The sequence below is a fragment of the Serinus canaria genome, chromosome 17, assembly GCF_022539315.1.
Source record: "Serinus canaria isolate serCan28SL12 chromosome 17, serCan2020, whole genome shotgun sequence".
NCBI lineage: Eukaryota > Metazoa > Chordata > Aves > Passeriformes > Fringillidae > Serinus > Serinus canaria.
Window position 1 is genome coordinate 9,238,350 of NC_066330.1, and position 15,032 is coordinate 9,253,381.

Sequence of the window (15,032 nt, forward strand, 5' to 3'; positions counted from 1 at the left end):
TAATTCCAGTGCACAGCTGGGGGCTGGGGGCTGCAAAGCCTTCCTTGGCTAGGAGACACCCTGATGGGAGATGGATGGCAGCTGGGCCTCCCTGTGCAAGCCAGGAAACACAGGCAGGGTGAGAGCAGAGCATCCAAGCACAGCCAGGGCAAGGCAGAGGGAAATGAGTGCTCAGGGGGGCTGGCTGCAAACCCTGGCAGGCAGCTGTGCCTTCTGCCCCTCTCCCAGGCCTGGTGCCCACTGGTTTGTGATCCTGCTGTGCCCTTTGGACTCCCAGCTGCTTCCAGAGGCACAGGTGGTGCCACAGCCACGGGACCTTTCCCCGTCTGGGGCTGGCAAGGCGCCACCCTCTGTTTTCCCTTTTTTCTCTCTCTTTCCCTTCTCCAGAGCACAGGGACTCCCAGGTTTGGGCCCTTCACACCTCACACTGCTGTGCTGAGATGAGGGGGACATCTGAGGTCCCCTGTGGATCTGCTGGATCTCAGCACCAATGCATTGCACCGACCTTGACCAGGCTGCAGCAGGTTCCATGCATTTCTGGGAATGACTCCCATGGCTCACCCTTCCCTTGAGCTAAAGGCCAATCTCCCTCCACCCTCAGACACAGCACAATGAGAGGATTCAGCTCACTGTAGTCATATAAAGCATCACAGGCATGAAAACCAACAGCTTACAGTGGAGATCTGCCTGTTGCAGGATCTACTCCCTTCCTCTGGCAAAGAACCAAAAGAAAACCAAACTTGTCAATAACCATGACAAAGAGAGGCTCATTTCTGTCCTCCCCACCATGACATGAATACAGCAAATGACATTTCCTTATGCCTCCAAAAAAAAAAAAATCAGGGCTCTGCTTTATTAAGTGATGGTAAATCCACCCCTAAGGATTCTGGAGAGAACATTTCCCAATGACATGGAGAGAAAACATCATCTGTTTTAGCCCTATAATGATTCCTACAGCAAAGCAATCAAGCTGCCTCACAGATCAGCTCCTTGACAGCTTCTGAGCTTAGGAGGAGCCTCAAGTTTACATGCTATGCTTAATTTCCTTTGGGTTGACCTCAGAAAAAATCTAATTTGTTTCACAAGCAGCTCTGGATGTCAGCAGAGGCTGATGAGCAATAAAGCCATGAGAGAAAGGCCATTTAGTGTCTCTCACAGATCTGTTGGAGGAGGCAATTGATCAATTATATATTTAGAAACGCACTGGGGAGGGGAGCTGCTGGTGGCCATGTGACCAACTCCTTTAACACTTCTGTCTGGAGGAAGAGAAAAAAATTAAAATAAAAATAACTAAGTAACTAAATAACTAAATAAATACAGATATAGATATAAACCATAAAAAAATTAATAAAAACACCAATCCACTCAGCAGGCAAGCTCTGAACACCACATGTTGCCATGCAGCCAGGTATCCCCCAGACCCCCAGAGAAAGCCAAGAGCAAGCCCAGCAGCAGCAGCAGCAGCAGCAGCTCTGTGCTGGGCAGGTACATTACCAGGCTGGGGGTGGGTTTAGGCATTGTCTTCCGTGCTCTGTGCACCTTGACTTCAGCATTAGCAGCAGGGCCTTTTTTAGCATCCGTGTCCTTGCTGCCCTCCCCGAGCTTGCTTGGCATCGTGGCTTGGAGCTGGGCAAAGGACCCCACAGTCCTGCCTTTGCCTGCTCCTCCAGGCAGGGTTTTTGCAGCATGGCCAGTGAGAGAAGCAAAGCTGGTAGTCCTTAGAGGCTGCTCCTGTGCCATCTGCTTGGTTAGGATATATCCATTGCTCCCTGTGACAGAAGTCTGTGTGAAGTCATTTGCTTTCAGGTGGTTTTGCTTCCCAGGCTCGCTGTCCAAAATGCCATTTTCTGCTATCCTATTTAATTTAGTAGAAGAGTCCTGCTGGCTCACTTTCGTGTTGTCCTGAGTGTTTTTCGCTGGGTTTGGGTGGCCCCCACCCTCGCTGTGCTCACAGGAACCGTTGGTTTCACCATCCACTGCCATTTTTGGTTCCCCCACTTGCTTTTCTGTAGCGCTTTCATCTGCAGCCATGGCATTAAACCCTGGAGGGAGAGGGAGGAAGAGAGGAGAAAAGGGTCACAAGTGGTGTTGACACTCCCAAGCTGTACTCCAAGCACAGCTCCTCACAGTGGAAGAGCAAGCCTGTCCTCCAGCACCTTGCCTGATGTAAGGCACAGAATCCCAGAATATTTAGGGTTGGGAAAGACCTCCAAGATCATCCCACCATGGATCAACCACCACCACATCAACTAAAGCACAGCACTGAGTGCCAGGCTGCTCCCTCACCCACCTGCCCAGCCCTCCTGGCTCCTCACACTGTGACATTTGGGGTGGGGGGCCCAGGTGACAGCAGTGCATTTACTCCCGCTTGCCTGAGCTGCAGATGTGGCCATTGATTCCCCACAATGGATTTTCCAAGGTAAATATTATCTCTGGCTTTTCCAATAACTGCATTTATTGCACCATATGTCAACACCTCACCCTGCAAACAAAACTCTGCCCCATCTTGCATCCGGATCTCTGGCAAAGCCCTTCCCAAAGCCAGTCTGACACAGAAAAGCTTTGCTGGTTGGGCTGTCCCAGGGAGCTTTTATGGCCCACACACAGCCCAGCAGCCAAATGTCCACATCAGGGCTCTGCTCATCCCAAGGAGTAACTCCCTGGCTATCCCAGCTCTCCTGGGAATGTTCTTCAGTGGGAATTGGCTCTTTCAGCTCCACAAAGCACAACAGGACTGGGATTCATGGTGTCATTTCAGAGGGAACAGCAGGAGTAAACACGGGAGTGAAGCATGGTAAATGCGTTTTTAGACTAAAATAATTCTATGATTCAAATGCAGCAAGGTTTTTGCAGCCTGACAAAGCTCACACACAACAATGCCCACATAAAAAACATTTCCAACATTTCCCTGCTCCTCCATCAACGACTTTGTCCCACCAAAGATTTCAAATCTAAGCTGAAAAATCCAACTATGAATGTCACATACTTGCAGAAAAAGTTTCTGACATGACAACCCAGCAGCTCCCCAGGCAGCCAGGAGTGATAACAATTCACTGGCACACTCAGAGCAATGATTACATCAACCTGCTGTTAGGGATTCCTTGGCTTGTTTTCCTTCCAGAGAGCAGACAGTTATGAAAAGCAACACGAGAAGTACAGGGAGAGCTCTGTCAGAGCAGGGGGGATTGATTCAAACCAGCTCCCATCAAAGCAATTTTCACCTGCAGGATCCAAAGAGCCTGGAGTCACACTGGAGGAACAGCCAGACCACTGGGTACCAGCACCTCATTTCACACTGCCCTCAGAGCACAAACAAGGAGAAGAACATTCTGAACAACATTCTGAACAACATTCTGAATCCCAGAACCAAGGCTGCAAAAACCCCCAAGACCATTGAGTCCAATCTGTGCCCAATCCCCACCTCGTCACCCAGCCCAGAGCCCTGCGTGCCAGCTCCAGGTGTTCCTTGGACACCTCCAGGGATGGGGACTCCAAACCTCCCTGAGCAGCCCCTTCTAATGAAGAAATTCCACCCTGAGCCGCTCCCTCTCCTCCTGTCCCTGTTCCCTGGGAGCACAGCCCGACCCCCCTGGCTGTCCCCTCCTGTCAGGAGCTGTGCAGAGCCACAAGGGCCCCCCTGAGCCTCCTTTGCTCCAGGCTGAGCCCCTTCCCAGCTCCATCAGCTGCCTCACAAATGTCTCTTCTGACCTGGCAAGAACCTGGTGCCAGGCTAACTCGTGAAGGACCACCAGGACCCTGGGATGACAAGTCCAGTGTGCCTGGAGCAGCTCCAAGCACAGGCAGCTCCCTGAAAAGGCCAGCAGGGAAGAGACCCAGCACCACCCAGCTCACCAGAACAGCTCTTCCCAAAACCCACCCAAATTCTCTTTCCATTTTCATTGGCAAAAAAAATATCTCCCCCTTTTCCTACCCTTTCTTAATGCATTTGTCTAGTCCATCTTAATCATGGAATCACAGAACATCCTGAGCTGGAAAGAACCACCAGGATCATCAATCCAGCCCCTGACCCTGCCCAGACACCCCAACAGCCCCACCCTGGGCATCCCTGGCAGCTCCTGGAGCTCTGGCAGCCTCGGGGCCGTGCCCATTCCCTGGGGAGCCTGGGCAGTGCCAGCACCCTCTGGGGGAAGAACCTTGCCCTGATATTTAATATCTCCTTCCCTCTGTGTTGACCTGAGAGATTTGGGTACAACTCCTGTCCAAACAGCACTGGCAGCTCTAGATTCTAAAAGTGAAGCACTCCACTATCTCAAACAACCTTATCATTCCCTAAACCTCCTGGGTTTTGGTGCCCATCTGAGATTTAAAGATATTTCCAGCAAACTGAAAGCCTTCTTAGGCCTGCTCAGTAAACGTGAAGCATCCAATCCAACCCCTGGCTGGACACATGGTCAGTGCTGGACCCACACCAGGCTCTGCCCAGGGGTGTCTCAAAGGCCTCCTGGAGCACCTGACCCCTCCAGCCTCAGACTGCCCATCAGTTAAGAGGGGGACAGCCCCTCTGATGCTCCTGATTTCCAGCTGAAAGCCACAGGTGCTGGACACAAAGCATCTTTGCAGATGTATCTGGAAGGCTCTCCAAACCCTGGTCACTCTGCCCTGGGGATGGGCTCTGGCCATTCCTCCTGCTGAGACACTGCACTGAGAGATCACTTCCCCCTCATTCCAGGCATCCCAGCCTGGGACTGCCTCCCACATGGGCTCTGCTGGCTCACAGCCTTCAGAGAGAGCCCCAAACATCCAAAAGTTGCTCCCCAGGGCTCTCTGGAGCACACAGAGCCACGAACCCCACCTGCAGGAGCAGTGACTGAGGGTTCTCCAAGCAGGATTCAAAGTTATCACCTCCACCTGCTCCCTCTCACAGCACCCAGACCTCCCTGAGTACAGAAAAAGGCATGAGGGTTTGGTTCTGATAGCAAAAACTCTGGGAAAAGATAAAGTGCTCCTTTTTCCACTGTTTTATTTAACTATTTGAAAAGCTGTGGGCAGAGGGAGCCACAACTATGCCTTTATTCTTTCAATTCTTGTTTCTCTTTCTGCATTCAGGGTCTTTAAAAGGCCATTTAAGCAATTATTGCAGCAAAGTCAGTGCCAGGAAAAAAAATGCAAAGCAACAAAAAATAAGCACTCTAACCACAGCTGGAGGTTTCTAGAGCCCAGCTTTAGGCACCTGGCTGAATGAAGCCCTCAAGATTTGTTGATTTAAACACTGTGCTCTCCCACCAGAGCAGTCAAATAACTTCAGTGGCTGCCCATGAGATAAACTGAATAAGCAGAGGGCAAGAATTGCTCTACCTGCCATGAAAGCAACCAAAACAATGTGAATTAGAGCACTGCCCTAGGGAAAAAGTAACTACATTACTCCAGAAAGCATCACAGGCTTTATGAAAAATCCATGAGGCTGAAGTTAAAATCTCACACACACACACACACACACACACACCCCTATTTTCCTTATTGTGAAATGCAATCTGATTGACTGTGGAAGTGGCACCAGCCTCCCAAACCTGTGGGAGCAGAGGTTTGATGAAACAGAGATATGGAACTTCACAGCAGAGGCCAAGAGAAACCACAATTCCCCCCAGCCTCCAACAAGCCTGAGACACTGCAAGCAGGATCCTCCCTTTCTCTGGGGTAAAACCCCTCCATTTTCCCATCCCCTCTTCTGGCAGCACCAAAGCAAAGCCATGAGCAGTTTGGAATGGCATTGTTCCCTGCACAGCTCTGGGCTCTGCACGCAGCACCAGCCCATCACCCCCACCTCAAACCCAAACTGAAGAGCTGCCCTTGGAGGATCAGTTTATGTCAAGAGCTGCCTCACAATTTGTAGAGTTGGGTTTTCCTGACCAAGACACTTAATGTGGTGACAGGAAAACAGGAATTGCCATCCCAGGTTCAGCAAGGGCACCTCCCAGCACTGCTGAACGGGCACAACTCCACACATTTCCCAGCCCTGCTGAACTCTGGCCCACAGACAGGGGTGGGAACACAAACCAGAGCCAGCAGGAGCCTCCCAGTGACAATACTGAATCCCACAGAAGCTCTTCCACAGCTCCAGACACCTAAAGAAACACTTCTTCCTGATGTGACCTTTTCATTCCCAAAAAAAAGCTTCACTGAAAACCTGCTAAAATCCTCATTTCAAACACACCTCGTGGCAGTGAGCTCTCCCCTTGAAAATGCTGTTCAGCAGCTTTTCTGCTCCTGTGCTGCAAGTGCAAGGGAATTATAAACCCAAAGTTTTTATTTCTCTAAAACTTTGTGACTTTACAGCATTCATTCCTTCTAAGTAGGGCAAAACAAGGTTTTCTCCACATTCAGTTCTCTCTCCAACTCGCTCACTGGTCCTTAATCTACAACCATCCTTTCTTTAATTAAAAAGAAATAAAAGGTAGGAAGTTCCAGCCTGCATCCATGAAGTGTAATCTCATTAATTAGAAGCATTCCAGTTTTTTCAAAGCTCCTTTAGGCATCCCCCATGCCAGATGCAGCAGGAAAAGCTTCTCCCATGGACCACAACACTGCCTGAATGCCCACCTGAGCTGGGATTCATTTAAAACCCAGGTAATTTAAAACCCAAGAGATTTACTGGTGTATTTGAAGTTGATACCAAGTTGGCACAAACTTCAGTAAATACATATTATTTAGGGGCTGGGTACATTTTAGTAACACAAGGAATTTAAGACACAAGGAGTTGGGCTATTCCACTATGCCTGTGACTCCACCTGGCAAAGAACACCCAAGGATAAATTTAAATCCCTGCTCTGATTTAAGCCCCTGAGAGCACTGCAGAGCTCCCTGCCCTCCCCATGCTCAGGCTCAAGTTTTCCTCTCAGAACATCACAGTTGTCCAACACGGAATTAAAATTCCCCTAAAGAGAACAGACTCTGATGAAAGTAGGAGAAAAGCTAAGCCAGGGTGAGACCACCTCATCTAATTTTAGGTGTCTAAAAGGCATCTCAGACTCCAAGGGTCCCCAAGCCACTGCTGCAACCAACAGAGAGAACCCACAAAAAAGCAACACACAACCCACAAAGCAGCACAGGCTGAGTTTAAAAAACTGATCTTTGGGAAAACTCACCCCAGCCTGGACCATGTCTGACCTGCCTGCTACCATGTGTAAGCAGAGATGAGCTGGATTAATTCAGAATTAGAATGATAACTTTAAAAAAACCCCAAAATTAGGCAACATTAAAGCCACCTCTGCTCTCCCAGCCCAGCCACTGGTTCCTCTTTGCTGTCTTTGCCTGCTGGGGTTTCCAGCCCTTTCAGCAGAGCCAGACCTGGCTCCAGTCCTGCCCTGGAGCTTGCCAGAGCTGGGCCCAGCCAGCCAAACCTTATCTGTGGGCAGAGGCTGTCTAACAGATGTGTCAGTGTCCCCAGCAGCCATCCTGGGCACAGCCTCAGGGGACACAAGCGCCTCTGTGGGACCCACAGACACTTCCCATCTGAGGGAGGCCAGCTATCAACTCAAAACTCAGTGTCACCTGGACAATGCTCTGAAAAAAACAAAGGCTTAAATGTATTTTCAAAGTTTGGAGTTCACTGCTCAGTGAAACAAAACAAGAAAAATATGCAAATGAGCCCTTGCACTTCAGGCCAAAGTGCAGCCACCAGGTCTGAGGGGAAGGAGAGTCAAAAAGAAAAGAAATAGAAATAAAAATATATTCTGCAACAAATGCAGTACTATCCTATCTGGAACTTTTACACATTTTTCTGAGCATCTTGGTGCTGAGAAAGGTGGAGGCAAGACACTCTGTGCCTGTGGGATTTTCCATGCATTTCCAGAGCCCTCAGCACAGCCAAGAGGCTTCAGCTGCTGCAAGAGAAACGTTTAATCAAAGACAGGGCTTAAATGAACTTAGCTTAAATGAACTAAGCAAAGACAGAGCTTAAAGGAAAAGCTCAGGATTTGGAAGGGCAGAGCAAGAAGTGCATACAGCTATATTTATACACACTCACATCTCACAGATGTTCTACCTTAACCATCCTTAAAACACCACAGATCCCACAGCCTTTGATTCAATACCCAACTGTCCTGCTGGATAAAAGTGAGAAAAGCACCTGCTTTTAATCTTTGTGTTACAGCACTTCCCTCCCCTCTTCCTCCTCTAACTCCAACAAAAAGGAGAACTGCCAGGCAGAGAAGAGCCCAAGCATGAAGATGTTGGGGCTGAAACCACACAGAGGAGGGAGAGGGGCAGCTGGAGACCCTGAATCCATTGGGAAGGAAAGCACCCCCTCCATCAGTGAAGGCTGGAAGCAACCTGAGCAACCTAACCCAGTGATGCCAACTCTGCCCATGGCACTGGGCTGGAACTGGATCCTCTTTAAGGTCCCTTCCAACCCAAACCAGTCTGGGATTCTGGGATTGAAGCCAAAAAACAGAGCTTTTTGAAGCCAAGAAATGCAGACAAATGTGTTCTCAGGTAAAAGCTCCTCTCTGGGGTGAGTTATTGATGGTCTCTTCTTCCCCCTCCAAGCCCTTGTGAAGATGGATTGGTGTCCAGGTATTTCCAGACTCAATCCTGGAGCAAACTCAATTTCCAGTCACTCCTCCCTGGAGCACTGTGACCCTGCACACCAAGATGCAAAACAGGAAAAGTAAACTAGAAAACAGGAAGCATCAACTTCTGCTGTGAGTGCTCAGCACTGAGGTTCCACAGGTTGGGTTAGTGGGACTCAGCACCTGCCAGTGGGCTGGGGATGCTGCTGGGGACTCAGAATCACAGGGTTGGAAGGGACCTCTGGAGACCACCCTGTCCAAGTCCCTGCCAAGGCAGGATCACCTGGAACAGGTGACACAGGAACATGTCCAGATGAACACAGGAACATCTCCAGAGAGGGAGACTCCACACCCTCTCTTCATACCTGATCCAGAGCTCTTTTTCCCTTCCTCATGTTGAGGTGGAACTTCTTGTGTTTTAGTTTATGGCCATTGCTCCCTGTCCTGTCACTGGCACCACTGAACAGAGTTTGGCACCATCCTCTGACACCCTTTGGGGATATTTATGTGCACTGATCAGATCCCCTCTGAGACCACTCTGCTCCAGACTAGCCAGACCCAGCTCCTGCAGTCTCTCCTCAGATGAGAGATGCTCCAGACCCATCATCACCCTTGGACTCTCTCCAGCAGCTCCTTGTCTTCCTTGAGCTGTGAAGACCAGAACTGAGCCCAAAACTCCAGATGTGGTCGAGTAGAAGGGAAGGATCATCTCCCCTGACCCTCTGGCCACACCAAAATGCCCTCCAACCTTCCCTTGGCCCCCAGGGCACAGTTTGAACATTAACAGTTAAACTAGCTCAACAGTTTAATGACTCAGAGCAGGGTCACAGCCTCCTGAAACTCATCCATCCCTCTGCCATGCTTTGGGGCCCTGTGTCACAGCCCAGCTCCTGCTCCAGGGCTGCCCCAGGCACATCCTTCCTGCAGCAAGGGTCCCAAGCCCAGGGAGTGCTTGGTGCACAGCTGGGTGAACATGTGAAATCCTGAAGCATCACTTTGCTCTGCCTGGCCTCCTGCTGGCAGCCTCAGCAGGGGATCCCAGTGCCAAGTACCTGAGGAGAGCAGATTAGTCCTTCCCTCCTTTCAAGCTGCCATCCCTGCACCGGGGAATGCAAAGGCTGCAGCTGCTCAGTGGAAAGCAGCACTTCCTGTGCTCACAGCAGCTTCCTACCTGCAATAAGAGGATAAAAAGGGAAAAAAAAGGCCCTTCCAGGAGTTTAAACCCCTGACAGTCTCTCAAAGTTTATCTGAGGGCAGTGACTGTGCAGGTCTCACCCAGCACTAGGCTCCAGCACTGTGGCTTTTGTAAAGCAGCTGCCTTGGGTGAAGGCTCAGAAACACTGGAGCAAACAGAGAATTTCCTTCCCAACACCCATTCCTGCTCCTTTGTGCTGCTGCTTCACTGGAACTTTCCACCCCTGGGCTTGGGGAATCAGAAAAGGAGTGGTTTGCCTTGAAAGGTCAAGGGAGACGCAGAGCTGGGAGTGAAGCACACGAGGAGAGCTGAATTCACTTGCAATCCCTGCAAAGAAACCACTTTTCAATAGTTTCTCTCTGAGTCAGACTAAAGACAATATGGCCTAATAAAAGCTTTTTTCCACTCATCTCCCATCTCCCTGCCCCCTTCCCCACCCTGTCAAAGGGAAGTATGGACCTAAGCTTACACCCACATGTGAAACTGAACTGGAACATTTCCCATGGACCACAAAACAGCCTCATCCACAGCTTTTTGCTATCTGTGTTGAGCAATTTTACACAGACAGGGACACTGAGCCTAGTGAACAACTTCCACAGGCTGGGACTCACCCCAAGAACTGGAAATGAAAGTGCTGGAACGTGCAAAGAGCTTGTTCCTACAAATACATGTTACATTTAGAGCTCCATTATTTCTCTTTATCAGGATGAAGGCAGAAGAGGACAGCCCAGGTGGGAACCACAGGGCATTTCTGCAACACCTCCCTGCTGAGGAACAGAGAACAGAACACCACAACTGCCCACCCAAGGGCCTCCCACCCACCAACAACCCACCCCCAGCTGCTGAGATGTCCCAAATGAAGGCTGAGGACCACCAGGAAAGGTCCACTGCCTCAAAGCAGCACACCAATGAGGGCCAGGCTGGATGGAGCTTGGAACACCCTGGTCCATGGCAGGGGGTGGAAAGAGATGAGCTTTGAGGTCTCTTCCAGCCCAGACCAGTCTGTGATTCTGTGATTATGAACTGGGGCAGCTCAGCTACTGCCCCACCAGAGTAGGAGCCTTCCCTGCAGGAGATCTTCATGGAGATCTCCACCAGGAAGATGTTCTTCACTGCTGGAGGCAGGCAGTGCTCACAGGCACCACTGCAGCTGACAGGCCTTGCTTGGGGTCAGACCCCTGAATATCAGCCAAGCCTCAAGCTACCTGAATTTCCTGTCTTGTCCTGGACTCAGGCAAAGCTCAAGTTTGTACAGGAGGAACTGGTGCAAGGCCACTCAGAGGCAGCAGTGGAGCTATGGGATATGCTAACACAATTCCAACAAGGACCTGACCTGCCCTCGGCATCAGCACCTTTCTGAGACAGGAGGGAGTGAAAAGAGGGGAAAACAGAGCAATTCACAGAAAGCTTTTAGCCCAAACAGCACCTTTAGTCAGCCTTTGGATCTGCAGCTTCAAGTTTAGGAAGTTTAGATGCCAGGTTTAATATTGTTGTTACCTGCCAGGGGGGTTTCCCAAAGGGAACACGATGCAGAGCAGGTTCAGTCACACACTGCAGGCCATGGCTCCCACCAAACACACCCTCAGCAGCCCAAAGCAGGCCAGTCTGTGCCACTGCCAGAGATATTCAGCAGCACCATCTTCCTCACTAAAGGGAAATGACTGCTCAAGAGAACTGGAAGAGAGAAAGCTGAGACTTCAGGGTGCTTTTCCAGTCCACACATCCCAGCTGAATCCCTGAGGCAGGAAACTGGGCTCAAAGAAGCTAATCCATGCCATCCTGCAAGCCTGCTGGAATGATTTCATGTTCATGCAACAGTCAAAAATGTGAATTCTGTGCCAGCACTAAACACTGTTATTAACAGGCTTTTGGGCTGTGAACCAAAGTTCTGGTGGTGATGATCCTCCCAGGATCCCAGCTGGGGAGCCAGGGGCAGCAGGGACAATGCCCCAGCAGAGAAGCACACACACCACACTCTGTGACACTCGTGGTGTGCCTGGGGAGCCAAGGACACCTGCTGAACATTCCAGAAGAACTCACATTTAGGAGCCTCCTCTCCCTGGGAATAGAAGCTGGAGTGGTTGGAATTTCAGCACCTTGTGAAGCCTTAAGACTGTCCCTGTACAGGGAGGGTTCTCAGCTTCCTTCTGACACAGCATTTGCTCCAAGTCAGTCAGTCAAGAGGCACAGAAATGTCTCTTCCCAGCCTCCTCTTGGATTTTCTACCTCCACAGATTCTTGACAACTTACATCAACCAAGAGCTACACAAACAAGCTTTATAATCCTGAGCTAAGAAAGGTAAGGTATCAAAGTGAGTTGCCCCCAGAGCAACACAACCTCCCATTAGCACCTCCTGACACTCAGACTTTGCTCTGCCCAGACCAGAGGTCCCTGTGCCACCACTGCTGGCAGCAGAATTCCTGTGCTCCCACTTAATATCCAAGCACATGACATAGAATTCAGTATTTCTGCCTGTTCTGAGCTTTACTTTCTAACTGGAGCAACTTGACAAAACATTATGCTGGACAGAAAAGAAAGAAAAAGCAATGCTGTACTCACACACAACTGAATTATGTCCAAAATTTTGCTTCTAGATAAGAGTAGGGATTTGGATGGGGCCAGTTCAGTGCTTTCATAATGCTCTATAATGGAAAGGAGAACAAAAATACACCAAATCCCTGAAGAGCTATGAGAAGTAACTAGTCCAGGAATAATAAAAAATGGAAAGAAAGGAGGGAGTTGGGGGAAAGATGAAGAGTGGTGGGGTTTTTTTCCCTAATCCCACTGACACATTTATTAAGCCCTTAGATTTGTGTGCATGTAACTCACCAACAACCCTGCAGGAAAAGACTTTGCCAATTGAACCTGTGCTGCATCCTGCACAGTAAGAGCTGCAGAACCCCCACAGGAGCCACAAGGTACAGGGTGTCTGACCCCTCCAGCCACCCTGCAGCCATTGGGGCTGCTCTGCAGCAACAGAGAAATCCACAGCAAAACAGAAAGTCAACATTCCTAGAGGGAGGAAAAGGTCATGGTGGGGAGGGATCAGAGTTCAGCTCAAACCAGTCACACACAGGAAGTTCAAAGTAACTCCTGTGTGCTTCACACCAATGCAGAAGTGAAAATTAGATCCCCTTCTTCAGGGGAGCGGTGAGGGATGGACAGAAAAACAAATCTGCATCTCCAGTGGAAGAGCCCTGCTGAGAATAAACTCAGGAGAAGGGAGCCTGTGTTGTGGGAGCACACCTGAGCTGCTGGGAGCACTGAGCACATCTCCAAGTCCCCAGTTTTGTCCCCATCACGTGCCCACCTCACCAGCCAGCTCTGACCCTCAGCCAGGGCAGGTGCTCACCTTCCTCTTTGTTGTTGGTGATGTCTTTCAGCAGCTCAGTCTTCATGCAGCCGTCTTTCCTTGGCTCTCCCTTACTCAGCACTGCTCGCTATGGTGGGGGAGAAGAAAAAACAGAAACATCAGGGTTGTGCTCAGTGGTCAGACACACGGTGCATTCAAAAGAAGAGACAATCATGGACACATCCTGTTTACAGCACAGCCAAACCTCCCTCTGCAAAATAAAGGCTGCCAGGAAGCTGCCACCAAGGCACAGGTCACAGATAAAACACGGCAAGGCTGGCCCAGGCTGACAGCCCAAGGAGCACAGGGGCTCCAGGCTGTGCCCAGGGCTGGCACCTCCCAGCTCGGGGTTGGATGCAGCCAGACAGATTTTCCCAGTGCAACGTGCCTGGGAATCCAGCTGAGTCCATCTGCGTGAAAGGCATCTCGAGGAGGTGACTCTGACTCCCCCAAAACTTTTTAGCCTTTGGGTGGGGGAGGCAGATCTATCAGACTTCTCACCTCGACCTCATTTATCAACATTTCCAGCCCATGTGCTTTTGGTGGCTTGGTTGGGTTTTTTTGCAGCTCATTCAAATCAACATCCAAAATTGCAAACCATCAGTCAGCTACAGCTACCTCCTCATTCATAACATCCATGTTTATTAAAGTTAATGAGCTCTATTTTTAATTCTATAGAAAGCAATTTTTCTTTTTTCCCCTTTAAAAAAAAAAAAAAAAAAAAAAAAAAAAAAAAGGAACACCTGCTCATCTCCTCTGCCTTTCACACACCTGGCACCACGTTGCCAGTTCAGGTTTGCAGCCTTAATACCTTCTCATTCTCTATTTGGAAGTAGCAAGACCGAACCAGAAAAACAAAACCAAAAACCTACTACCAAAATAAACCAGAAGGAAAATGGTATTTTAAAATAATGAACGAGAAGGGGTCTTTGCCACAGCTGTGTTTAAGGAGAGAACTGGAGTGGAGGCAGGGCTGGGGAGTGCCCTGCAGAGCTGGAGGTCGGTGCCGGGTTCGGCGCGCGCTGCCGGCGCCACGGCGCAAGAATAAGCCCAGGTCAAGCCAACTGTTGTAGGCCAGCACGGGGAGCAGATGGTGCCTGCAGCCATGCAAATCACAGGGTTTAAAGCTCACTGGGTGATAAAGAAAGAAAAACAACCTGCCCACCTCCCTTACAGCAAGTGAGGGGGATGAGACACACATGGAGCCCAGCTCGTCCATGCCTGTGTGGGATTGTCCAGAGCTGGGCTCTGGTGCTGCTGTCACCAGCCACCCTGCCAGGCTGGGGAGCTCAGTGCAATGCCCTGTGCTGGCAGGTGCTGCAGAGCAGCCCCCAGCCCCATGCAGGGCTCACCCAGCCCCAAATCCCTGCAGGATCGCCCTGTCCTGCACCCAAATCAAGCACGGCAGAGACACACACCACGGGAAGGAGGGAGACAGATTCCTGGGAAAGCCTCCACCACCTGCCAGGCCAGAGCTAAGGGGACTTCAAGGATGGCTCCTGCAGCACAGGAGGCTGTGGGGGGCTGCCTGTCCCCAGCCTGCCCCAAGCACAATGAGACACAAACCCAGCCACATCGCAGTGCTCCCAGCACCAGCAACTTGTGCTCCGAGCACAGCACTTTCAGATCTCCAGTCACAGACCAAAAAACTACTGTGAGCACTGGAAAGCTCAGCTCAGCCCAGCCGACACAGAGCCTACCTTCAGCAGACACTGGCCAACAGCTTCCATTGAGAAATGATCATAAAACACAGCCCAAACTCTGAACATAGAGCAGCTGTTTTATTTATTCACTTGCTAAGCCAGTAATTCATATCCTTGCTGCAAACATGAGCTTGTAAACCCTACCTCTCCTCTAGTCAGACCTCTTGTAAAATGGGAATAACCTCAGTTTTTCTCATGGATTATCCTGCTGCAAGACCTGAGCAAAGAGAGCTCAGAGTGCTTGAGGGCACCC

At 50.2% G+C, this 15,032-nt stretch overlaps 1 protein-coding gene across 18 annotated transcripts in view; it reads right to left on the bottom strand.

The window, feature by feature from the left end:
- Positions 1–15,032, bottom strand: part of LOC103819172 (histone-lysine N-methyltransferase EHMT1) — a 118,661-nt gene that overhangs the window by 49,480 nt on the left and 54,149 nt on the right. For 15 of the 18 annotated variants that reach the window (XM_030230018.2, XM_030230022.2, XM_030230028.2 and 12 more), the window contains 2 exons: positions 13,077–13,164; positions 1,495–2,042 (listed from right to left, as the gene is read on the bottom strand). In XM_030230018.2, coding sequence (XP_030085878.2) covers positions 1,495–2,042; positions 13,077–13,164 — 636 coding nt within the window. Of the gene's footprint in view, positions 1–1,494; positions 2,043–2,156; positions 2,231–2,290; positions 2,368–9,580; positions 9,601–13,076; positions 13,165–15,032 lie in introns of those variants that run through there. The other 3 variants (XM_050980834.1, XM_030230030.2, XM_050980833.1) reach the window with 3 other exon arrangements.